The 27513-nt window shown below is 45.0% G+C and overlaps 1 protein-coding gene across 2 annotated transcripts; it reads right to left on the minus strand.

The window, feature by feature from the left end:
* On the minus strand, positions 1-27275 carry RNF223 (ring finger protein 223). Of its 2 annotated transcripts, XM_075603644.1 has the most exons (5): positions 27122-27275; positions 26487-26642; positions 25479-25584; positions 14891-15067; positions 1-3114 (listed from the first exon to the last, which is right to left on the minus strand). In XM_075603644.1, the coding sequence occupies exons 3-5, from the start codon at positions 25534-25536 to the stop codon at positions 2462-2464; spliced, it is 888 nt and encodes a 295-aa protein (XP_075459759.1). In that variant the 5' UTR covers positions 25537-25584; positions 26487-26642; positions 27122-27275; the 3' UTR covers positions 1-2461. The 2 variants fall into 2 exon arrangements, with proteins under 2 accessions (XP_075459759.1, XP_075459758.1); XM_075603643.1 differs by lacking the exons at positions 25479-25584; positions 26487-26642; positions 27122-27275 and adding an exon at positions 17680-17704.
* Positions 27276-27513: the final 238 nt, after the last annotated feature.

Here is a 27513-nt window from a genome sequence, read left to right on the forward strand (position 1 = left end):
TTTTTTTTTTTTTTGTACACTTTAATATAGTCACAGCTGATAGACTCCTGGCATCATACATTTAACAGGTTTGGTTACTGTTAAGTAGAAATATCATGATTGAAGCTGTTGCTCTGATTGAGCTGTATACGGTTTTTAACTTCAATTATTTTTGGATCCTGCAAAAACTAGCTTGTCATAAAATTCAAAACCTGAGAAGTGATTTCATATTTTGGACCCTGTGCTGGGAGCAGGGCCTGTAATGTATTTACCTTCCAGCAGTTTGGCATCCCATCCAATCCCCCCCATATTCAAAGAATTACAGATTGCTGACATATATGCGAATTAACCCCCCCCCCCCCTCCGCCTTGAGGTCTGGCATTGGCCACCCCTGGTATATACACCATAGTTTATTTCTTGTTGTTAGACCTCCCTTAGAAAATCTACTACACATGTTGCACGCTTAGTTGCTTTCACTTTATTGCAGATAGAAGTTGCAAGTAAAACTGGGCTTTTAATAAAATATTTTGAAAGCATAGAACACATCACACGCCATTTTCTTGCTTTAAAGCTGCAATACGGGTTAACTTGTTACATTTATTTTTAATTACAGGATTGAAGCCTGTGGGTGTCCGGAGTTGAACCGCGATAATTTCAGCTCCCAGGACTCCCTGCTTCCCGAGATACGAAGGTGGTGCCGGTATCTCTGCGGTGTTTAAAGGATCAGGTCACGCAGGCCAATAGGAAGCCGCACCGGATGATGTCACAGCTTCCTATTGGCTCGTGCGACGCGGGGACATTTAAATACTGTTATTTTGATTAGATTCACTGGGTCCAAATATATATATATATTTATATATATTTTTTTTTCTCTTTTTAAAGTTAACCCATATTGCTGCTTTAAACCAGTTGAAAGGTGAATTGTAACCAATAAAAACCCAGTTGAATTCATCCCCCCTGCTGTTTGCTCCTGTTCTACACTGCTCACAAGTAAAGCCCCACCGTACTTTTAACTGTGTCCCCATACTAAGGGCTTTGTGAGTATTTCACAGAGAATAAAATGTATGATTTCTGCAGATGCTTTCCTATTAACACAAAATACCTATAATTCCTGAAAGGATTCCCTGATACTGAAACACTGGAGTGAGGGGTCAGTGGTATTAGGGTTGCCAGGTAGTTTCTCCAAAAGTACTGGGCACATTAGTGAAAGGTGCGATGTGACACTCGCCTCCCCCCATTAGACTGTCCCAACTAAGCTAAGAGGAGAAGAGGCAATTACCCCTCTAATGCAGGTTTAACGCATTTAATACAAATATTACCATAATAAAATGACATGATTCAGATACTTTACTTGTTCTGTAATTAGCAATATATTTGTTCTGTCTTTTTTCAAATAAAATAAGGGCATGGTGCCCAAAATACGAGACCCCATGTGCAAGCGTCCATGTTCCCGTGTAATGCTTTGGGTTGAGTGAAATCATTGACAATGTAGAGGACTGGACTTTCCACCGTCTCGCTGATCGAGGTGAGCGGTAAGGTACCCAGCTGCCAATCCTTAGAGCAGGAGTGGCCAACTCCCGACCTCAAGAATATCCCTGCTTCAGCACTGGTAACTCGGTCAGTGACAGACACCTGTGCTGAAGCAGGGATATCCTTAAAACCTGACCAAATGGCCCTTGAAGATTGGAGTTGTACCAGGGCACGGGTGTCCATGTCAGTTTTACCAGTGAAAGTATCAGTCCTAATATAACGTTAAGCCTTAAAATTATTAGACGGAATGGCTGTTTAAATGTAATCTTATGAAAATCAAACTATATGCAAATACAGGCTGATTAAACCGTGCAGCTTTTAAACGCTTGTGAATAACCCATTCCACACGCACAATGCAACTTACATCCAAGTTGTGTTTCAGTTTCAGGCAGCAGGGATATGTCATACAAATTTATTTCGAAGACTGAGCCTCTGATTGAGCCACCTGTGCTGAAGCAGAGATATCCTGAAAACCTGACCTCTGGGGGGGGGGGGGGGGGGGGAAAGGACTTGAGTTAAGCACCCCTGTTCCACATTATTATATTCCAAGGGGAATACTCTGGGACGCCTGGTTGATGGGACTCTGCTCTGCAGTTTAAATCTACCCTCGGCTTTTAGTTTCAGTAGTAACATTGCTAAACAATAGGGCGTATAATTAATGCCCAATGAATACAGCTTGTTTAACATGGTATACGGATAACATAAATGCGAGGTCTGGTGTTCCATAGCGGTGTCCGCCTGAGAGCGGGCCTGTCCTGTTTTTGTTCTCAAGCAGCTCAATTATGAGATTAAGCCAACGGGTTTACTACAACACGATGCGTGTAACCAGATGTTAAAGCAGACTTGTGAACCACAAGGGGTATTCCCATACACCCATCAACCACCGGACGGGTCGGCTTACACTTTGTTGGCATGAAACACTGTATTGATTTGAGTCCTCCATGCTACCTGTTCACGGCCCACGCGTTACCAGGAATGTACCAGAGGGCAGCTTGGTAGGCACAGAGTCAGGAGTGCAGCGCAGATTCCCTGTCTTCAGAATACACTGAATTGGCCATAAGAGGATGCAAAACAAAATCACCACCATGAAGGTGATGAGAATGAGTCTCTTCCAGTCACTGCACCCACAGCAAAAGCGTCGCAGTCCAGTGTGCTGCCTGGGCAGAGAAGGCGACTCCTTTTTGGTTAGCCCAATGTCCACGCAGATGCACAGATCAGTCTGGCTTGAGTTTGATTCCGGGTGCTGGTTGTAACAGAGCTTGTTCCCTTCAATCCAGACCGGCTCTCCATGCTGGAGGTGGGCAGGCAAGTTGGACAGCAGTTCTTGGCTGGTTTGTAGAGCTGGAGCTCCCTCCTGGGGGATAGGGGTGGGCTGACGGCAGAATGGGCAGGAGACATTGTCAGCATGCTGCTCAGGTGGGAGGGCAGCCACTAGTCTCGCCACACACTCCAGGCAGAAGGTGTGTGAACATTGCAATATTTTGGGTGTCTTGAAGATATTGTCATAGCTGTTGAAGCAAATGGAGCACTCGGGTCTGGAATCAGTGTCTTCATCTGGATCTACCTGTGTGTGCCAGATTTCAGTAGAGGTTTCCATGATCAGACCTGTGAGGGGCAGAGCAGATAGAGTGGTCAAAGATTATCAGTATCCTGCATATTGAGGGGTTATGTGTCTCTTTAAGCTATACATATTATGTATGAGACAAACTTTTTGACGTCTCACAGATCGCAACAATCTCATGTTCTAAGTGATGCCCTTTCCAACCCATTAGAACCCTTTAAATAGAGGAGGACCATCAGTGCAGTAGTGGGTGATTAAAGGTGTCTCTCCCGCAACCCTACTCAACTATGATCACACCTGGGGCAGGTGGACTTTTTTTTTAATCCAACCAATTAACGTAATTCCTTCTGCCCAGCACTGAAGTGGCTCTCTGTCCTTGACAAATATACATAGATGTTGCTGGAGCACAAGGACAATTGGACACACACAGTCTGACCATTTGCCAAAGTCATTGGAAAAAATAAAGAGATCAAATAAAGTCAACGGTTTGACACATTTGGGCCCCAGCCTGCAGATTTGAGATTATAGGAGTTCACACTTCTTTTTTCTTTATGCTATTTTGTATTTCTGTTTCTTTTATCTCCTAGTATATGACGTTCATGTTACATGGAACTATATTCCCCACTTTGACATTGGAAACTCGATACCCTCGAGTACAGGGGTGGCCAACTGGAGTCATTAAGGGCCACCAACAGGTCCGTTTTTAATGATATCCCTGCTTCAGCACAGGGGGGGTTTAATCAGTGGCTCAGTCTTTGATAGAAGATCATATCTGATACAGCAAAGCATCTCCAAACACCAAGCAGAAATCAGATGACCTTCAACACTGCTGCTCCTGCAGTTGCACCATTCCACTATATCCCCCATATACAGTATCTACACTAACCCAACCAGCTTGTATCGCCTACATAAAGTGTATTAAATTCTGACCAGGAATGGTCTAAATGAGCAACCACCTTGTAGCTAATACAGTAGCTAAATAAGGCTTCAAAGACCAGCTGAACTCCAAATGGGATGACTGCCATGTGTGGATTACTGGAAAGTTTGCAGCGTGATTTAGTGTTCGGACACACACACACACACACACACACACACACACGACTGCAATGTCATGATTACTAATGCAGAGTCCTGTGACAAACACATACAAGAATTTCCCAGGCAGGTCATTTCCTTGTTAGATCTTGGTAGTGATATAACCACTTCAAACTATTCCCCTCATTTATGTATCTAGTTTAGTATCGGGGTTTGTTTGTGGATCACATTTAAAATGTTCTGTTTTCAAGATAATGTCGTAAAGTCTGCATTAATAATCACTCCGAAAACTATAACATGGTAGGAGGCGGTGGTAGAAGCTAACAACAAAACTGTACCAGAGATGCTGAGGTGTCTAGACTAGATTTGGAAAACAATTATTAGAATATATTGTATCATAAAAAAATGTTCTAACTTTTTTTTGTACACCAAGTATACCAAGTCACGCACATGTGACGTAACGGGGCTAATTGGACAACATCTTCCAATTATATCTCCTAGACTATTCCTGCAATCCAGGCTACTATTGCAAACATACATATTATCCATTGAGGGCAGTGCTTCACTTACCTGGGACCTGCTGCCTGCATATCGATCCAACGCCCACCCCCGAGGATTTTAGAATCACTGTGTATATATTAGTTCACTTTGCTGAGATATGTGTTAATAAAATGGTATTTTTTTCCTTTGAGTGCCCCTGGGAGTTATGTTACCATTGGTGACCTTTTCATCTAGTATTGTACCAAGAGACCACGGAGTCTTCATCCATTATACTATACACTGAATGAGTGCAATACATGGGAATCTTTTTGTGACCCCCAGGGGACACATATGTACTCTGACCATTTCCCTATGCACCTCAGTGATCCTCTTACTGCTATCTACTTTATTGATATTAATTTGAGCGTCACAACATCTTGTTTATTTTACATGGGCATATTTCTTAACCTGTGTTTGTGACCGGGGTCTTTAAAGAGATCTCTGATTAAATACTTGCAGATGGCATAAATTAGGGTGTCTGTTGTTTTCTTTGTGCTGTAATGTGATTGGAGTTAGATATATTCCTTTATTTTTTGTCAGTCTCAGCATCTCTCAACACAACCTCATCAAAAGCAGCTGTGGAGAGGTGCTCAGACACTGACATCATCCTACACTGACAGGCCACATTATGCTGGATCCAATTCCCTGTGAAAAGGACATTCATGTCCCCTGGGAGAAATAAATGGATTGCTTGTTACAGCTCCCAGCCGGCGATGACCCTGTCCTATGGTTCACATGTTGCTACCCCCACACACAATGAAGTAATCCACTTACACTTTTGCCTTCTAAGGTGTATGGCTTTGACACCAATTAGACATGGGGTGGGCAACTCCAGTCCTCAAGGGCCACCCACAGGTCAGGTTTCAGGACAGCCCTGCTTCAGCACAGGTGGCACAATCAGTGGCTCCGTCGAAGGCTGAGCCTCTGATTGAGCCACCTGTGCTGAAGCAGGGACTGATTGAGTCACCTGCGTTGAAGCAGGGATATCCTGCATACCTGACCTGTGGGTGGGCCTTGAGGACGGGAGTTGCCCACCCCTGACAGAGTGAATGCAGTCTGGGAGTCAGGCCAGTGCTGCCCAACACACACACTATGGCAAAGCGGTAAAAAGAAAAAATACAATGTGAAACGACTGTCACCAACATCAAAGGAAAGGGGTCTTTACAGTAAGGCCTCGGCCAAGCTTCCCGCTGGCGTGCTGAGGCGCGCTGAGGCTCAGGGAAAGCAGGTGCTTTCCCTGGCCTTGCGGGTGCTTTCCCTGCGCGCCGTTTGGGGCGTGCCGGGGGCGGGCCAGTGACGTTACGGAGCAAGCGCAGTGGCAAGCGCTTGAATTTCAAATTTCCCTAAGACCTACGCTTCCGCACGCTTGCGGAAGCGTAGGCAAGCCCCTACTAAAGCCGCTCTCATTGCGGCTGTAGGGGCTCAGTGCTGAGCGGGAGCGCGCCTCCGCCAGCAAGCAGGTAACATGGCCGAGGCCTAAGGGCAGTTACAATGTGGCATTCATTACCCATGGAGACTGTGATGGCAGATACAATAAATTTGTTCAAAAAAATGTTGGACATCTTTTTAGAAAGGAAAGGTATACAGGGATATACAAATAAGTAAACATGGGAAGGAAGTTAATCTAGGGAGTGATCTGATTGCCAATATTTCTTTTTCCCCTTTGAGATATCATTAGATCAGCGGTGCGCAAACTGGGGGGCGGGAGATTCTTATGGGGAGGTTGCAGGCGGTTGCAGAGGCCCCGCGCTCTTCCCCAAGGCATTAAATTAAATGCCTTGCGGATCACGTGAGGCCCCCTGCAACCCTCCACTTGTGTCAGCCGGCTGTGTGACGCGTTGCCATGTCACATGCGTCAAATGACGCCGCGGGTCACGTGACATGACGTCACATGACCCCGCAGCGTCATTTGATGTGGATGGAAGGTAGGGGGTGCCGCCTTACAGGGGCAAGCTAGATACGGGGGCGCAAAACAGGAAAAGGTTGCGCTCCTCTGCATTAGATGATATGACTGGGGTTCTGTTTGCCTTCCTCTGAATCAATAAGTAAGTATAGATAAAGGATAAAGTATCTGTTGTCTAAATTTAGCATAGGTTGAACTTGATGGACGTACGTCTTTTTTTCAACCTCATCTACTACAGTACGTCACTATGTAACTATGTAACTATGTCACTATGTAACTATGTAACTATGCCGGTTTGCACTGCAATCAACGCTCTTTAGTAACAGCTCTCTGAGGGGGAAATAAAAGCACGTTTTCTGTGGATCACAATTAACATGACTGCTAATGCTGCTGCGTCTCTTTGTTTGCACGTTCGCACACGTTTGCATACATGACAGAAGAGGGATGAAGCCAATTATGAGAGACTGGGTCTTCTACGTGGAAATGCCTGGATTAGAACTGTAACATTCTTAGCACTAGTTCCGCCTCAGCAAAGAAGGGGTTTAGAAGTAGTGACTTATTCACGCATCTTCATTCATTGTGTGACAAAGACGTGTGAATGACATTAATTTGACAGCCGATGTTAATTCCCCATTCATACTCGGAATTGAGGCTCCTGTGGGATATGGTTCAATGAGAACCAATTGATTGTTCTGCCTTCAGGGTAAAGCAGTATCTAGCTTATACCATGTATTACTTTTGTATCTCAACCAAACCAGAGGGAGAGGAGCACGGCCTCGCTGGTTATAACATGAGAACACACTTGTTCATCAAATATGTTACCATATTGATCGTTCTTTGGGAGGGGGAATAAAAATGGCTGACCGCACATGCACATGCACACGCTCACACACCTCTCAGCTCTTTCTGCCACTCCTTGGCCCCACCTTCAGACACCTCCTCTTGATTGGCTGCATTACCCAGCAGCAGCCAATCAGGATGGAGGATGCTGCCCAACCTCCTTTCAACAGCCCTGCTCTCTCTCCCTGCTCAGGGAAATCCCGCGCTGTGCCCCCCCTCTCCTCCCCCAAGCCAGTCAGGTCACATGTCCAATATTATTTTCATTTTTTACTGGACAGAATGTCCAAATACAGGACAGTCCGTTTCAATACTGGCCACAGGGCAACCCTAACTACAGATGCGTTTGCTCATTCCTTTTTAAATTATTATTATTATTAGGATCACTGGGAAATCAGGGTTCAGAATATGTTCAGAACCAGGGGGCTTTGCTTTTAAAATCTGTCCCAGGAAGTGCTGGGATAGAGGAAGGCTGTCTTCTCCGGGGATAATCATTAGTGCAAATTAGACTCCGGGATTTGATCTAAGGCCTTGGTCCCGCTGCGGCCGGCGGCCGGCGGCTCGCGCGGCTGCGGGCCACCATCACCTTACTTGAATGGTTCTTGTCAGGTTCCAAGGATATCCCTGCTTCAGCACAGGTGGCGCAATCAGCCCCTGCTTCAGCACAAGTGGCTCAATCAGTGGCTCAGTTGACTGAGCCACTGATTCAGTCACCCGTGCTGAAGCGGGGATATCCTTAAAACCTGACCTACTGGTGGCCATCCCTGCCCAGCCCTCAACAGAATGGAAGAATGCGTCTGTAAATATAGTACGTTTTGGCCCATTTCCCCTCTGCAATCTCCTTTGTGGTTGTTGTTTAGACACGACCTTTACACAATTTGCAAATAAATAAATAAGCGCTTGAAATAAATGCAGCGTAAAAAATAAATACATAAAACTGATCTTTGAAGTGGGATAGTTTAGTTCCCAGTGTCAGCTCTTTGCAATTTACTTTACCTCCATGATCAATGAGCCTTGGGTATCACTGGTCAGACTGTGAGACCTTTGTCGCTGGAACTAATTGCAGATTTCACAGACAGTATGTCGCATGCTATACAAGGATAATTTTATATTATTAGAGCTTCGTGCACCAAAGCAAGAAATGTGCATATGCCGGGAAAAAAAGTGTTGTGCTGACATTGCAAATATATGCAACAGAGCTAGTTATGAATGGGAGTAAACGGTATTTAAACTGCCAAACCAATGCCATTAATCCCTAAGAATAATGCTCTGTCCAGTGCTGATTATTTATGGGGGCTCTGTTAGATACAATGACTTCCCTAACCACCAGGCGAGCATGCAAATCACTGCAATGTGTTGCAGCCCCTCCTGGCAGGGAAGAGGCACAATTGTGAAGCCATTTTAAAATCCCGGCGCAATCATTCCTTACACTTTGCAGAGATTTCTACACAAGTTTTGGCTCCCCTGGGATATAAAGTCATTCCTTCTGATGCTTGAAATATCATTCATTCGCATCATGAATCACACTGGCTTTGGGGTATATTCTTTGCAGTCCAACGAGGGCCCGTTAGGAGATATTTCAGATTTGGGGAATTTTCCCCTTTGCCACAATAGCATAGGAGCTGAGGAGGGGGGTGTCAACTTCAGTCCTCAAGGGCCACCAACAGTCCCGATATTAGGGATATCCCTGCTTCAACACAGCTGAAGAGGACCACTCTGTGGTCTATAGGCACAATACTAGCTCAAAAGGTCACCAACGGTAACATAACTCCCAGAGGTACTCAAGGGAAAATAATACAATTCTTCAACTAAGCCACTGATTGGGCCAGCTGTGCTGAAGCAGGGATATCCTTCAAACCTGACCTGTTGGTGGCTCTTGAGGACTGGATTTGGCCTCCCCTGCAATAGCCCAGGTAGGAATGGAAACTGGCCTGGCTAGGCTGTACCACGCAGAAGAACATGGAGCTATTAGTGGGACCTGTGTGAGCTATTAGTGGGACCTGTGTGAGCTATTAGTGGGACCTGTGTGAGCTATTAGTAGGACCTGTGTGAGCTATTAGTGGGACCTGTGTAACTCGTACTAAATGCCAAACCTTACAATGTAAAAAAAACAGCCCAACAACATCCAGCACTTCCCTGGTGAACCGTCACAGGGTTTTCCTTTTATAATGACCCCATCTGCATATAGACTGATGATACTACCCCTCCCCTGTTAAAAAATCCGGCACACACCCCAGAGATAAAAACCCAACATGCAATCCATCCCAATCCGCTGCACAATAGAAGGGGAACTTTCACGCGAGCATTAAAAGGTTTCACCGAAACGCAGCCTTGTGAAGGGCCCGGGCCGCATTCAAATAAGGGTCATTTACATGAAAAATGCGCTCCCAGAAACCTTTTCATTGTCAGAGCTGCAACCGGTTGGGTTGTTAAGATGAGCTTACACCCCATTGTACCAGCATCTTGTTCAATGGGGACTATTCAAGACAAAGGAGCAATATGCAATAATGCAGACGCCCAGTGGAAAACAGACACCAGAATATACGGAGATCAGGGGTGGCCAACTCCAGTCCTCAAGGGCCACCAACAGGTCAGATTTTAAAGATATCCCTGCTTCAGCACAGGTGGCTCAGACTGAGCACCTCATTGAGCCACCTGTGCTGAAGCAGGGATATCCTGGTGGCCCTTGAGGACTGGAGCTGGCCACCCCCTGACTTAGATCATTAGAAGAACAAACACACACAAGGCAAGAGCGTCTACCACCCACTTGAAAAGGCGACCGACGAGGTTTGGAAAGGTATATTTCCCCTACGAAGATCTCTTACGCTGGTCCGCTAAACGGCATCACAACCTGCAACGACCCGAGCTCTCAAAGCAGTACATATACATATATATATATATATATATATATATATATATATAAACCCATTTCCCTTGATACAGTTCTGAGACACACACAGACAGAGACAATTGTATGTCAACCCAAGACAGATTATATTGGTGTATCCCAACTATGGAAGTGCCTTACTGCCACTAGAGCTTCTTGTGATAGCGCCAGAGATGTCAAAATACTGCAATTTTCTTATTTACAAACGTACAATCCGGTCCCTTTGGAAAGATTCTCCCTTCGTCCTTTTTTTTTCTTCTTAACAGCGTAAATGTCGCTCAAATCTTTCTACAACACAGAGAAGCTTTCCTCCCCCATCCCATCCTACAGACAGCACGGCTACTAGTTTTTTAAGCACCGTCAACCACTGCTCATTGTATGTAAATACCTATAGTTGCCTTCACGAAAACATACAAACACAACACTGACTTAAAACGTTTGAGAGGATCTGCTCTATGTGATGGTAACCCAACTTTTAAAGTGCCTAGTACTCCCCACATGTGACACCCTATAACTTTTTGAATGGGCAGCGTGGTCAAGTCAGACGGAGAAGCTACTGAGAAATGGAACCACATGGGAATAATCAACACAAGCTCAGGGACTTGCAGGTTTTACAAAAAACTCAATCCACTTACCAGCAAGCTTTCCCCGAGTCCACACTCAATAGTTCCTGGCTCCCTATAGTAGGATCTGTGTTTGCGTCTGGATGTCACCAGTAATCCTGCAGAGCCAAGCTGGAAATTCCGTGTGGCTGTTCAGTGACAATCCTCTCCCTCATCACAAGCTTGCTCTGCACCTTGCAAGTTATACTGTACCAAAGCAGTTACACCTGTACACTCAGGTGCTTTATAGCTTCATTGTTAGAGGTGAGTCAGTGAGGGTGTTCCTCTCATATACCTATCAGAGGGGACGGGTTCTGTGTTTATTTCCAGGAACCAATGCCATCCCATGACAAGGGAGCTTCTGTTTCTACTGTATATGGTATGTTAATCTGCTTAATTACCTTACAGACACCTCAGTAACCTCATCTCATTCCCAGCACAGATCCCTGGATCCTCAGAAGGGAGATCACACATGGGCTGTGCATTGCAGAGGTGTGGATACCAGCAGTTTTGGGGAGTCACCCTTGCACCCCATGTATTTTTTTTTTAGTTCTTGCTCATTATGACTGCATGTGACATCAGACAACTTAATGCAAAACCATGTGGTTCATCTCAGAGCCCATGCAAACACTGTTACACCAGCATGTTTCAGCATAAATCAGAGAGACTATTCGCCTGGAACACAGACTCCTACCCTTCTGCACTACAGAGGGTTTCTGCAGAAGCACAGTTCCCCTGAAAGAGGCGGTTCCACCCAGGACCTACACGTATGCGACATTTAAATGCAGGCACTTGACACGTGCAATTCAAAACTATCAGACAACTCAAAGTATTTTTAAATTGATTTTTAAACGTGTCATGTTTTCATAGCAACCAAATGCTTTGGGGGAGATACAACAGTCTTTATCTGATCTCTTTCATGATAAAACTGGATCCTAGGATCCACAGGTAACACGAGATATGCTTCTGTTTCTTGGGTTTATTCATTAAACTGTAATAGTGCTGATCGGGACTTGACTGGAACGGGAGTTTCCAGCGTCCAGATTGGCACTATCGCAGTTTAAAGCTGCAGTTCAGTCTTTTTTTTTTTACTTCAATAGTTTCATGTGGGCAATCTCTAATTGCCTAAAGAACTGTATAGCTGCCGGTCAATTCGTTCTCCATGTATTAATAGGCGAAATTTGGTGACATAATTAGAGCTGGCATATGTTTTTATTTGCTTCTGTCAGTCACTGGAAGCTCATGAATATTCATGAGCACTCCTGCACTGACATGTGCTAGAGGGAGGGCAGGGCTGACAAAGGGGTGTGCCAGAGCTTGTGACAGGACATGAAGGGGCAGTGCCTTAGCAAATGGCTGTTAAAATAGAATACAAGAAAATTGGTCTTTCAAAGTTGTTTTTTTAAAAACAGAAAATGCTAAAAGTATTTTTTCTTACTACAGAACTGATTTATTAAAACAAAAACAAACATGCAGGATATTGCCTGAACTGCAGCTTTAAGTGATTACGATGCCATCAGACAAAGAGATGTGTAGGACAATAAGTATCTGATAAGACCCAGTGGGAATAAAAGCAGGGTACAAACTTACATTTTGCATACGCATAACCATCCTTACCAGCTACAGTGCTTGGGGACTTCCTCCCTGAATTAACCCCTTCGGGCCTGGACGGGCATAACAGCTCATTGTGATGTCATGCATTGCATGGGCTCAGGCTGGTAGGGGGAAGGCTGCTTGTAGTGTACATGCCGGCACATATATAGCGCCATCTATGTACACAGCGCTTCCCAGCAGGAATACACGTGACGTGACATGATAATATAACACATAGTCACCGCAGGAATACACGGGACATGATAATATAAACACATCATGGGAATAAGCACTTGGGACATAAAAGTAACATTAGGGGGAAAAAAAAAAAAAAGAGTCCCCGCCCCTAAGAGCTTACAATCTAAGTGGTAAGTAGGAAGAACGTACAGAGACAGTAGGAGGGTGTTCAGTTAAGTGCGTCTGCAGGGAGCCACGGTCGATGTATGAGGTGTATAGTATCAGCCACGGAGCTACTCGTATGCTTCGTTAAAGAGCGCAAGTTCTAGATCTGTTAAATTGTTGCTGCGTATAGTGGATGTTATTTGAAGGGGGGCCGGGGGTGTGACCTCGTTTCTGATAGGTTGAAAAACATCCAGTTCTGCGTTGGGGAGTTTTTATTGTGATTACAAACACAGAGATAGTGATCAGAGGAAACACTTCCCTGTAGCATAGCAGAGGCATCATTTTGCTAAAGTTCCACCTTTGTCTCTTCATGAGCAGGTCTTTCCTGTACATGTCTTGTATACTTCTGCGTGGTGGAGGTGTGTTAGGAGGGAGGTGGAGGTTAACCCTGAGTTTGCCAAAGGGGTTAGTTATGCACTGTTAAGCAATGCTTGACGCCCTTCTTTTCTGCAGGGGGAGGGGAGGGGGGTTAGTTTAGTGGTAGGATGTTTATGTAGTACAGTATATTAAAAGCTTTGGTGCCTGAAGGCATTTTTTGCTATGTATTAGAAGCCTATCATCAGGTAACAATGGATTAAAAAAAAAATGTCTTCCGTAGGATAATGTCATGATTTGTATTGCATTACCATAGGGCAACCGACAGCTTTCCTGGGGCCCAGGACTAGAGTTTAAACTGGGTCCACCCCCCTCCGCCTGTCGATGGCCTTGCGAGGCCCCCCTCTTTCTCTTAAACCCCCCATGTATTTTTCTTACCCCCGCCCCCATTCTCAAGTTCACACACTCTTCTCCCTCATTCTCTAGCTCACATACTCCCCCCCCCATTCACTAGCTCACATACTCCCCCCCCCATTCTCTAGCTCACATACTCCCCCCCATTCTCTAGCTCACATACTCCCCCCCCCCATTCTCTAGTTCACATACTCCCCCCCCCATTCTCTAGCTCACATACTCCCCCCCCCATTCTCTAGCTCACATACTGCCCCCCCCATTCTCTAGCTCACACACTCTTCTCGCCCACCCCCCATTTTCTAGCTCACACACTCTTCTCGCCCACCCCCCATTTTCTAGCTCACACACTCTTCTCCCCCCCATTTTCTAGTTCACACACACTCCCCCATTTTCTAGTTCACACACACTCCCCCATTTTCTAGTTCACACACACTCCCCCATTTTCTAGTTCACACACACTCCCCCATTTTCTAGTTCACACACACACTCCCCCATTTTCTAGTTCACACACTCTCCCGTTTTCTAGTTCACACACTCCCCCGTTTTCTAGTTCACACACACTCCCCCATTTTCTAGTTCACACACACACCCCCATTTTCTAGTTCACACACTCTCCCCCCGTTTTCTAGTTCACACACTCTCCCCCCGTTTTCTAGTTCACACACTCTCCCCCCGTTTTCTAGTTCACACACTCTCCCCCTGTTTTCTAGTTCACACACTCTGCCCTATCCCCACTCAATCCCACTCCCTCCGGAATCGGACGTTTGATCGCGTACGTTTTGGCGCGAACAAGTCACCGCCGCCATTTGGCCGCCGAGACACCCTTCATTTCAGCCACTCCGCCGCTGGGCACTCGGTCACCCTGTCGCCAATTAGGAACGTTAACTTAAGGGGTTTTAGCGGTTAAGGTAAGGGGCTAAGGATAGGGGTTTTTATGTAATAGGTGGAGGAAATTAGGGTAAGGGGTTAATCTTTTTAGGGTAGGGGGTAGCATTAATATTAGGGGATTAACTTAGTGGTGAAATGGGCGGTGGGACATGTCTGTGCGTCGAGGTGAGTGGTGGCTAAACACCGGCAAAATGGCCTAGACTGCACTTCCTTAACCCCCCTCACTCAATCCCACTCTCTGAACTCAACCCCATGCATACACAATGCCACCATACTTACAATTTCCCCCCTATACCATAGTCCCGCTCATCAACTAAAATCACCCCCAACAGCACAATACCCCACAATCTCCCCCCCCCCCCCCACCCACACAGCACAACACACTGTAATACACACACTTTTACCTTGTGCTACGCTGGTCCAACGCGTCGATGCAGTAGTTGGGCGCCAATTCCGGGCAGGAAAACCGTCGTCCCCCGTCAGTGGCTCTGCCTTAGGGTGGCCATGCGTTGTATTTGCAGGTGGATTTTTGACGTTCGTTAGGAACTGGAGATAGCGACCATTGTGTTTCTCCTGTATTGCTGTCAATAAGCCAAAGAAATGAGTTGAATACCAGCACAGTGATCGTGTATCGTTAATTCTTAGCGAATGGAATCACAACAATGATATCCCACGTTATTTTCTTTATTGTAACACAGACCAATAACTGTCCTTTCTACCACACACTGCTGAAAAACCCTCCGTGTAAACCGGTTTCATGCGGCCAGCAGCAGGACAAGTCTCTTAAAATTCATGCACAGTCATTAAAATGCCTCGCCTGCAAAACAGGTACAAAGAGAGAGCTTCCCTACGCCTGGCAACCCTGCCAAACTGCATGTACGCTACACAGAGACCTCCCACCCTGGTCAGCTGGCCCTGGTCAGTGTCACTCTCTCTGGGTCACTTTCTCCAGCCTGCTGGTAAGCAATCAATATTTGTATCATTGTCAACCATGTGTAATGTTTGAAAATCCCCCGTGGCTCTTATTCACCAGTTAATGATCTGTGGGGCATGGACATGCTATGACTAAGAGGGACTGAACTATTACACATTAGGCATTTTTTTGTTACCCCAGAGTTTTTCCTTTTTGCTGCTGGAGGGGTGTTCTGACTCAAGCTCACTGTGGCAAGTGAGTAGGGACAGGCAGTTTAACTTGATCCCATATACCAAGAAAGGGAATCTTCTTATTTGCTGAAGTGTTTATTGGGTCAACAACAAGACAAATAAAAGGGGGCAAAGGTACTGAGGGAAAACACTGGGCCATGGAAGCAATGGAGGGGAAAGGGAGCTAGGATGGTCGTGGGATAATGCTAGGGAAATAGGGTGGCTTAGTAACAGGGATAGCTATGGTATCAGGGATAAGTAAATCACAATAGCTTTACCAGGGGAGTAGGAGAGGTGACTGCTCCAAGATGGCTGCTGGATCTAAAAGGCAGCATGCTTGCCTGAACTAGCAGGAAATACAGTCAGGCTGTGCCAACTAGTAGGGGAAAGGAAGGAACAGCTCAACTAACTAAGAAGTGCAGGGGGGTTGCCAGGGCAACAGCCTGGGAAGCCAAGGGAAAGTAACAATGTTGCAACATTACACTGAGTGATGGCTGCCTCAGAACTGGGAAAATTAAACAAACAGGTTCCAGGAGAAGGGGTGAGCTGGGTAAAAGCCCACAAACAAAACAGTTACAAAAAGAAGAGCTTATAGTTACAGTCCCCTGAAGCAAATACATGATCTTGTCGCAACCCTCTTCTGGCAAACGAGCATTGCAGTTTCTTTCTATGATGAGGTGACAAAGCGTAAAAACAAAAAGGAAAGATTGTTGCACAAATCATTGAGCGAAGAGATTGTGACTGCAAAACAAGGTGAAAATGTGCTGCAGCTGCATAGTATTTTGAACACTTATTCTACATCCACGATAACAATTACATGGCCTCCAACGTTTGTAGTATCATTAGGTCTTCTGTATTTGCCCAATGGTTGCCCTGATGAGCTCTTGCAATTCTTACACCTGTTACTCGTACAGCGTTGTATACAGGCCACATCAGTGCTGCAGGAGACTGGGGCCCATATTTACTAAATGGGGCTATTCCACAGCACACCTACAGGTGCCACAAAACACCTTACAGCCCACTCCTTTAAATGGGATGAAAGGTGCCTTTCAGCATAATCATAATGACGGAGCCACTGATTGTGCCGCCTGGGATGAAGCAGGGATATTCTGAAAACCTGACCAGTTGGTGGCCCTTGAGGACTGGAGTTGGCCACCCCTGTTTTACACCGTGCATTACACTTCTACCTGTCATTCAGCATGAAGCACGGCCTCCGTTAGGCTTTGCTTAGTAATCTTCATACTTTGCCACGAGTATTACCGAAACCAGCGGTGTCCAATATGTTCGCCACTAGCCACGGGGCGACTAGGACACTGCGTTGCGGCAAATGGAGGCACAGGCAGGGGGGATAGCCAGGTCATCTGCCTTGCGGCTTTGAGGGTCTCAGCTGCGGGCGGCTTGGCTGGGGGAAGAAAAAACGAGTGACTCAGCGGTCACAGCTCCTCCAAACAGCCAGACGCATTGAAAAAGTAAAATATTGAATCAGAAGGTGAACATCAGCAAAAGAGATACTCTGACGCGTTTCGTCCAAAAGAGGACTTTATCAAAGAGTAAATTACCCTTGCAATGAGCCCATCCTTATATAGGTGATGACATGGCCCGATTAGTTAAAATCTCGCAGGGATGGACCTCCCCCTTCACCTGCAGACTAATGATTAAATCTCAGTAGTACCCCGTCATCAGATATATACAGGAGGCCCTTCATGCAGAAAAAACATAGTATCAAACACATGTATTTAATATTACGAAACGCGTCAGAGTATCTCTTTTGCTGATGTTCACCTTCTGATTCAATAAAGTTTTTTTACTTTTTCAATGCGTCTGGCTGTTTGGAGGAGCTGTGACTGCTGAGTCACTCGTTTTTTCTTCCCCTTGTCATCTTTTCCGGCCGGAGCACGCCGACACCACGAGCAGCCTGGAACCACGCTGCTCACCTATCAGCGCTACAGGCAGACCGCACAATTCATCGTGAGTACTGACCAGCTGATTTGTTACATCGTAGGACACAGGGTGCAGGTGAGGCCAACAGATACCGGACATATTGACTTACCTTTAGGCATTTCCTTGGACGTGCCTTTCTGTACTTCTACCAGTGATAAATGCTTCCCAGCCCCCCACCCTAATTTAGTCCAGAGACGTATGAAGTTCCTACAGCTTTTATAGCAACATTTTATGAACATGTGGTGTCTTTCTCCTTGTTCTATGGACAGATATATTTACAACCTTGGTAGTAGCCTCAGGTATATTTGGGGGTCATTCCCCATTTTTTCTACGGGCGGCTTGGCTGGCCTGCACCTTCATTTGAAGCGCCACCCCTACGTGCCGGAAGTTGGTCCCCCTTCTGCATTGGCCGCATGGCACCGGAGTCCTCTCCCAGATAAGGTATAGGGGGTTTATATTTAGGTTGTGTGTGTAGGGGGGCGGGGATTATTACATGTATTTGGGTTGTGGGGGTTATGTGTATTTGGGGTGTGGGGATTATGTGTATTGGGGGAGGGGTGCTTAGTGTGTGTATTGGAGGAAGGGGAGAGAGGTGTGGAAGTCTGAGGGAGAGAGGTGGGGTGTAGGGGAGAGAGGGGCCCCAGGAAAACTGTCTGTGGCCATGGGCCCAGGCGCGACGCTATTGCGACTGACACGAGAATGTGGCTAATATGGAAAGACAACAACCACAAGTGTGACTAGCTTTGAATTCCTATTGACCTGCAGGAGGCGGGAGCTTTAAAGATAAGATGGGATAAGAGGGAGCCCGATGTACTGGAAGGTCGGCCCAGTTAGGCTTTGCTCGTCCACCTTCGTGCATGTCACCTTCTTTATCACAGAAGAGGTAGACCCCACTATCCCTATGAAAGTGCAACCAGTAACCCTGATGAAGAGTACCACTGTCCAAATGCACTGAGGGGTTTGAATCAAAGCAATTGTGGAGTCAAATAGATGTGCGTTGTATTAGTTGTATTTTAATTTTGTCTCAAGTCCTTATTCAATATGCTGTGAAGCTGCTTCAGCGAACGCAGAGCTGCAAATAATTAGAGCACAGAGGCTTCACTGACACGGAGATACAGCATCCTATCCACATCCTATCAAAAAGGGCCATATTTACAGAGCCGTGCTACTTCAGAAGACACCTTCCAGCACTAGGAGTGTATCGATGGTTGGGCGTAATGGGTCAGTCCAGGGAATATATGGAAACAAAAAGAAAAAAAACGAAAAAAACACCAATAGTGTAATATGTTCAAACAACGGGAACTTCTCTTGCAGTTCTATAGAGTTCAAACGCACACTTTCCTTCTGTTGAGTTTTACGATCTTGTGTAATGTCAGGGATATCCTTTTAATCTCCGATCCGAGAGTTACTGCTTCCCATTATGGTAGATCTGTAGATTTATCCTAGAGGTGCCTGCATTAAGCTCGGGTTCCAAAACCAGGACTGGCTGAGCCTGTGCTGGTTAGTGTTTGGCAAATAGAAGATGGTGCAGCTTTCTTCAAAACAATGAGCAACAATTTGGTACAGATCTCTCAGGAGCTACAGTTAAGGCCACCTCAAACCTAGCTAACGTTCAGCAGGAGATGAAGTCATTCTCACTACTTAGAGCCGGGAATTGAAGCAGAAGATGATTGTATTGATTGCGGAGCTCTGGGTGGTACTTCTCCTGCGTGAGATAATTATTTAGTCTTCTAACAAGCACCAAAAGAGCCGTACTGTATCTTCTCGCTCGCTGGATGACATGATGTAGTTGTAATATGCTCTTAGTCTCAATGGATCAAGTTTCCAAATTTGTCATCTTGAATCTGGAGAATATCATTAGGAAGGGTTAGGAAGGAATAAAACCACATTAAAAATGGGCTTATTAAATTTAGCATCCTTGTCAATTTTTCTCCTTTTACTAACAACAAAAGATTATTCCAGGTCTGAAGTGGCATTTACCTCCATGTGTAAATGATCTGTGTCAAATGTTAAAAACTTGGTTAATACGTTTTCAATTTCACACAACTGTAGTCAAAAAATGATGCAGTGCATTTAAAATAAATATGTTCATTTTGTTCCTCAGATTCAATGCTGGTTTGTAGGCATTGCAAATACCACGAGATCTTTGTTGTGTGAAAATACAGATTCCCACACAGGTTTTCTGCAGTTCCAATATATTTATTCTTGAGGCAGTTTACAATACCAAGCTTCAGTCGTTAGCAGGATAAGATGACTAGGTTTAGAAATGGAGAGCAGTCTTTCGTCCAGGAGATTTATTCCTCTGACTCCTACACAGCTTCTGACGCACAACGAGTGGGAAAAAGAAGGAAATGTGTCTTATATGAGCATGGTGAATGCTAAAGGTGCAGTTCTCCAAACTGATCTGGCAGTTCAGCCTGCCAGCCTTGCTTCTGCCATTATCCCAGCTACTCCCTATTAATAGTGCAACGCCCCATTCCCGGCTCTAACGGGTGTCACATCTGGAAGTTCTGCATAGGGTACATGCCGAGTCTCTCCGGCTATACAGATGGTGCAGGGTTAGTGCTGGCTTGGGGTGGATGAAAGTAGGAATGGAAAATGCACCAGGAACGTTTGTGAGACAAAAGTGTGTTTATTGAAAAGAAACACTTCAAAATATATAGACAGATGATTGACAAAGCTTCTGTGTTTGCCATGTGTTTAAGGAATCATCCTCTATTAGGTCCCAGGCCTACCAAGAGGAGGAACTTATCTTGGTTACCAGCAGGGCTAGCTTGATGGTAGTGCCATCGGTGCCACTGCACGGAGCCCGTGCGCTTCCCCACAGCATTTAAACGGATTGCCGGGGGAAAACGCAGGGCCTCTAAGTGCCTGTTACCTTCTCTCTGGACCTCACATGACAACAGGACGTAGCAGGAGGAGATGTCGCTCTGGAGAAGGTGAGAGGCACCACCAAAACCCCACTGCAGCCAGCCCTGCAAAATTCCCAGCTGGCCCTGGTTACCAGTAGAAAAGGATGGAGTGGAAGCATCTTGCATGAAGTCAGTAACGCACTTGGAACCTTCCAGCTTGGCCCGTCTGGCATACAGTATGTTCAGGTTCTCATTTAACAATCTTATGTGAGCGGAACCTCTACGGCCGCTTTCTTAAGAACAGGGGCACGAAACAGAACTCTGAAATAATAAAAAGAAGACATAGCTAGCTCCAGACTAGTAATACATACCTACTTACAGGACATACTGTACATGAGAATGTCACTTAGAACTCTGAAGAACTACTTCTAGGGCAGGGGTGATCAACTCCACTCCTCAAGGCCCCCCAACAGGTCAGGTTTTATGAATATCCCAGCTTCAGCACTGGTTGCTCAATCAGTCTTCGACAGAGCCACTTGTGCTGAAGTTGGGATAAACGTAAAACCTGACCTGTTGGGGGGGGGGGGGGGGTGTACCAAGGGTTGCCGAGCTAAAACTGGACTCAAGAAAGTTTTTTTTTTGCAGAAATCCGTTGTGCCCTGATTCTTATCCGATTGCTACAGGTTTCAGCCACTTATCTCCGGGCTCTGGTTTGAACGGAGTAATCTCCGGGCGGCAGCGGCAGCATCTCCCCCTACAAATCCCGTCAACACGGTGACAACTGGCACCGCGTTGCCATGGCAACAGGACGCTACGTGACGCCCGGTTGCCATTACAACGTGACACTATGTCGTGACATCCCGCAGTATCGCATTGCCATGGCAATGGGGCGTTACGTGACACATCAGCGCCATAAGGCATCCTGTTGTCATGGCAACTTGACGTCACATTGTCAGGGCAATGCATGCCATTTGAAGTTACGGAGCCAGACTGACTGCAGAGAGAGAGGATGCCGAGAGGGGGGGGGGGGGGGGGGGGGGGGGAAGAGAGAGGACCGGTAAGAGAAAGAAATATATTAAATAAATGTTTTTAAAAAAAAATGTACTGTACAAAGTCCCCAGGGTAGCCATCAATAGTAGGTGGCAACCCTGTGTGTACTCCATTTGTTTTCAATGTTACTCCATCCTCCCTGTACTGACCGGTTCCAGCAAAATCAATAAAGGTGCTTGCCTACTGGAACAAAACAGATATAGTGTTCTTGCATTAAACATGTAATAGGAGGTAGTCCTGGGGTGCACATCAAGGATACAATGGCAAATGTTACGTAAAAGACTATTTTATGGTTTCTGGCATAATAAATGTCCACACCATAAAAAAAAAACATGACGCTCTGGGCAAAATGCCATGCATCAAATGGCATGTACTGAAGTGCATGTTATCTGAACACCTTACATCTGCCTGGCTTTTTATTTGACAATGAACTGAAATTACTGCAGGGGAAATATTACTTATCTTACACACACACAAAAAAATAAAAAATAAATTGGCATTTTGTAAACAATGTGACTTGCCATCTTATACAAATGCTTGGGTAATGAAGAATGGGTTTCCCTTACTGTGGAGAACCTCGGAATCAAAAATAGATGTCTCTCAAAGGTTTCCTTCCCTGAAGCATGTAACCTTCCCTGTCGGAGTATCGCAAAGAACAAGTCGGAACTGTTCCTATGAGAGTGAAGGGATGACCTTGTTTACACACAGCAACATCACAAAATAGGCAGTAGCCATGCGTCTGCAGGACTCTGTTTCTTTTTCCTCTATACCTCCTCTCTTGGCTTTCAACATTACGGTACCTTTATGCCGACGGTACCCAAATCTTTCTGCCCTCTCCTCACCCCTCTCTCCAGTCTGGTGTCACCAACTGTCTCTCTGCGATTTCCTTCTGGGTGTTCCACTGCTACCTTAAAACTCAACATGTCCATAACAGAACTTTTCATTTCCCCTCCCAACAATTCTATCCCTCCGTCAAATTCTCATTAAACTCAAACGTCTCCCCTGTTCTCCAAAAACCCCAAGCCTGAGACCTGAGAGTCATGTTCCACACCTCCCTCTCTTTTATCCCATATATACAATCCCTCACCAATACCTGCTGCTTGTACCTCTTCAATAATGCTAAGATCTACCCCTTTCTCATCCTCCTACCAAATCATCATTCTAATGAACCTCCTTATAATGTGGTCACGACTATTGTCATCAGCTTTTGGTTGGTCGTCTTGTCTCCCGTTTGTCCCTTCTCCAGACCAATCGAAACTCTGCTGTCAATTGGAATAGTACAGGAGTGGCCAACTCCAGTAGAAGGGCCGCCAACAGGTCGGGTTTTAAGGATACCCGTGCTTCAGCACAGGTGGCTCAATCAGTGGATCAGTCTTCAACTGAAGCAGAGATATCCTTAAAACCCGACCTGTTGGTGTCTCTGGAGTTAGTCAACCCTGGAATAGTATTTTGTTCTTAACACACACACACACACACACACACACACACACACACACACACACACACACACACACACACACACACACACACACACACACACACACACACACACACACACACACAAATCAATACAAAATAATGTAACAGCTCACAAACAGAGGAATAGCTGCCAGCTTTGTCACTTGACATTTTGAGAAGTATGGTATTTATCTCCAGGTGCAAAAAGGTGCCAGATGTATTAAAACATAAAAAAAAACAAAAAAAAAACACAACATGGAATTTTTATCTGTAATAAATCAGTTACTGTTATTACAAACATTCTTGCTTCAATTTTGCAGCTCAGAGACAGAGATGAGCAATACCCACCTTTGCATCAGATTAGTTTAGAAAGTTAATTCTCTAATGCTAAAATGCCCTGCTTAATTTGTGAACTTTTACATTATGTTATTTTTTTGCCGACTGACTAATCTTGATGTTTGTGCCCTAATGTACAATAATACCCATAAACTGACTACTCTCCTGTATGCAGGTTTTTTTTCTGGAGTTACATTTCATTCTCAGCAGTTTAAGCATAAAATTAATGTTCCAAATAAGAAATACTAACGCCACGACTGAAATACCCAGGTATCATAATGAAGATATCAGTCATTGCAATCATTTTTAAACACTTAGGCCCAGACCCACAGAACTGAAGTTAACAAAAGAAGGGTGGGGGAGCCGTGTTGGTCCTTTCTTCCATGTAGTAACACAGGAGGGAGAGGGAGTAGCGGGTATGTTGCCTTTTATTGGACCAACAAGTAGTTGATATGTTACAAGCTTTCGAAACCTCTCAGGGTCAGGGTAACCCAATGAAGGACCCAGAGAGGTTCGAAAGCTTGTAACATCAACTACTTGTTGGTCCAATAAAAGGCATCATACCCCCTCCTCCCTCTCCCTCCTGTGTTACTATATATCTTTACATTCCAACAGGGATCTTCAAAGCTCCCAAAAATCGCGTTGATGCGTGCTTTATCATCAAGACGGCCAGTGGTGAACGTTAACGGCCATTACTGTTAATGATATACAAACGAGGTGTAGAACAGCTTAACGCATATCCACAGTAAGTCGGTCAAGTCAACGCTGGTTCTTTTCGGTCACATCTGAACCTGGTGGTAGGAGCTTCCAGCACCCAATGCTGGGGCGCAGCAAATTTGTAGGCCTTGTCCGGGGTGCTGACATGGCCCACTTTGGCTTTCTATGTTGCTAAGACAGTATAGGAAGTGTAGGCATTATAGGAAGCCAAAGTGAATACCATGGACTAGCCAAGACCTATGTACCTATGTATTAACCCATTAGAAGCCATAGTGGTCATGAAGGCATGCAATATGCAAACACCCTTGCTAACCACTGTATGGCATAGATAGAGGTACAACCGCTATGACATACAAGATATTAACTGTTGAGCAGTTACCAGGGGAATGGTCTGCACTGAGGTACTGGTCAAGTGCATATAAAACATAATGGTGCAGGAGAGCAGCATCTATGGTGCAAATTAGGAAAGGCTTGACCTGTGAGCACATGAGATATATTTGAAATGATCTCTCACTATTTCCAAGATTTGCATTTTAAAAACACATTTAAAGCGAAAAATCCTTTTTTTCTTTTTAATAATAATTCAGTTCGGTAGTATTCGATAATACTGGCTGCATTTTTTTTTTTTTAATTACTAATGCCATTTTAAATTATTTTTTTAATGTGCCAAATCATCCTTTGGTTGCCACAGCAACCATTTTAGAAAGTCATGTCCACTGCCTCTTTTGAAACAGGCTCTGACACACACCTTTTTTTTTTAGCTCTGCCCTTTGGCAACAAAGTATCACAAATGGATCTGTTGCTGTATTCCCAACAGCAGACTGTCTATTACTCTAAAAGCTGTGATAGTGTGATACACTTCATAATATAATGTTACATATCAGCTGCAGCAGGTCACTGACTGCATCATAGAGTCAGCAAGCGGCCATTATATTAGGCACACAACCAGGATTTTTGACACATTTATAACAGGAGCACTAAACGATTGCCAGCTTAGGCAAGAATGTAGAATTATACATCGTCTCACCCTTCCACGGCTCTCACCCTTCCCGCACCTACTATAGAACAAGCCTAAGAAGAAGTGCAATGTGCTATACAGTAATATGACTCTTATTAAAGAGCTTAGTCTGTGGTTTTTAAAGGTTTATGTAAAGTAAAGATAATAAATAAGGCTGCGTAATGTTTATATACAGGTATACACAGGTATACACAGGTATCTGGTTTAGTTCATATGCAGGAGACACCGCAGCATAGGACAAAAAGGAGTAGCTTGTTGGTTAAAATGCTGACCTTTGAAGTTAAGACTCGCTCAACAAACAGGTCATTTTTCTTGTATTGCTCTATTTTGTACATCATACGGTACACTGCCAGTGTGGTATGTTTTATTGTTAATTTCCCTGTTGCTGCTCACAGGGAAATGGCTGGGAGTGTCCTGTTCTGACAACACAATCCTGATTACCTTTAGCCACAGTACGTTACTGGGCTGATAACATACCGGTTCTTTCCTGCAAGGCGAAGACGTGTAGGCCACAATGCAGTAAAGCGGATCGCATGACCTGCAGCACGTCTGGCAGCTAATTCTGCAGAGGGGTCTGGGAGTTCTTGATTACGAGTCATATTCAGTTGTCCAGGTTGGACAAGAGTCAAGGGGAGAAAAAATGTCAACATATTCAGAGAAGTACCTTTTTATGTGGGATCCAGAGCGCCCAAGATCTCATGAGTGACATTTGAGGACAAGGCATTGATCCCCCTAATGAGCGAGACTCGCTCCAAATGGATAAGGATTGACAAATCTGGGGGTCAATTGCCTATGCAAATAAAATAATAATTATAACTATAAAATATACCATATAACAGGGGCGCTCAACTCCAGTACTCAAGCCCTCCCAACAGGTCGGGTTTTCAAGATATCATCAATTAGTCCCTGCTTCAGCGCAGGTAGCTCAGGCAGAGGCTCAGTCACCGCTGAAGCTGGGATATTCTGAAAACCTGATCGGTTGGGGGATCTGGAGGACTGGCGGCGTTGAGCACCCCTGCCTGATAATACAAATCAATGCAATTTGGGCAACACCTGTCCATGTGTTAACTATTTTTTAAAGTACAAAACAATGAATGCTTCACTATAGCAGGGGGCAGCCAACACCAGTCCTCAAGGGCCACCAACAGGTCAGGTTTTCAGGATATCCCTGCTTCAGCACAGGTGAATCAACAACTGAGCCACCTGTGCTGAAGCAGGGATATCCTGAAAATCTTAACGTGTTGATGGCCCTTGAGGATGGAGCTGGCCGCCCCTGCATTAGAGACTCCAGCCTAAGCCTCCCATTGGCAGGTTATGAAACTGGAACTGTAGGTGCCAAATCAAACCCTGTTCTTAATTACATTCTGCGAAGATTAATTAGCGAAGCAGGGTGGAGTTTGTAGGCGAAGTGTATTTTTATTCTTGTTTATACGGACAAGTATATTTGGAATATTTCAGTACACGAAGTTCATGGCACTTGCTCACCCAGTCACCGGTCAAAGCCGAATCCCTCCTGTGAAGGAAATCCATAATTTGTCTGATTTCACTTCGATTTAGCCAATTAAACATATCACTGCCATTAGTCCACTTTGGTCCTAAGCGGGGCGTCACCTACTCATTCTACCCTCATCCAGACCAGATCTGAAAAAGAACGAATGAATTAGCATACACATAAATGCAATTCATTACATGACAATCGTTATAAAGCTGGTTACCCCTAAATCAGAAGTTCCCAACTCCAGTCCTCAAGGAACAGTAACCGTACAGGTTTTCAGGCTCTCCTCATTAGCACAGGTGGCCCAATCATTTTGACAACCACCTGTGCTCAAGCAGGAAACCAACACAACAGACCCACTTTTTTTTTTAAGGCATAGCCCTGCATTGGATCTCCGTCACCTGCACAATGGTAACTATTAACTCTTAGTAGCTTTCACCATCCAAGTCTAGTGGCCTTTAGCAAAATGACAGAGGGATTGCACAGCACCAGATTACTGCACTCTCCGTATGTCATGTCACCATCAAATATTCTTTTATGAAGAGATGTTGACGTAAGAAGAGACTGTTAGTTCAGTCCTTCATTGTACACAATAGGCGATGTCATTTGCCCAAGAACTTATAACCTGATTTGCTGCGGATTTAGAACCATCTTTTGGACTTCATATATGTCATATTTTTCATTTTTGGGTCTCTCAGACCATTTCTCAGAGTCTCTGTATCGCTATTTTTGGAGCTGGGAGTAGTTACCTATACAAGATGTAAGAAGAGAGTTCAGTTTGACAATGTATAACCAGAGTAGCAAAAGCAGCACTTTTATCGTTCACCTCTTTGCATCAATGCATGAAGGTATTTTGCTGCAACTGGTTCCAGCACGCACCAGTTTGCAGTGTGGGGTGTGTCAATAGTAACCCAACACCCAACTCAAACGCACATGAAGGAGACTAACGTATATATGAAAACTCTGTACACTACAGTTTAATCTATAATAACTTTATTTCAGAAAGCGCTTTTCTCC

The sequence above is a fragment of the Ascaphus truei genome, chromosome 6, assembly GCF_040206685.1.
Source record: "Ascaphus truei isolate aAscTru1 chromosome 6, aAscTru1.hap1, whole genome shotgun sequence".
NCBI lineage: Eukaryota > Metazoa > Chordata > Amphibia > Anura > Ascaphidae > Ascaphus > Ascaphus truei.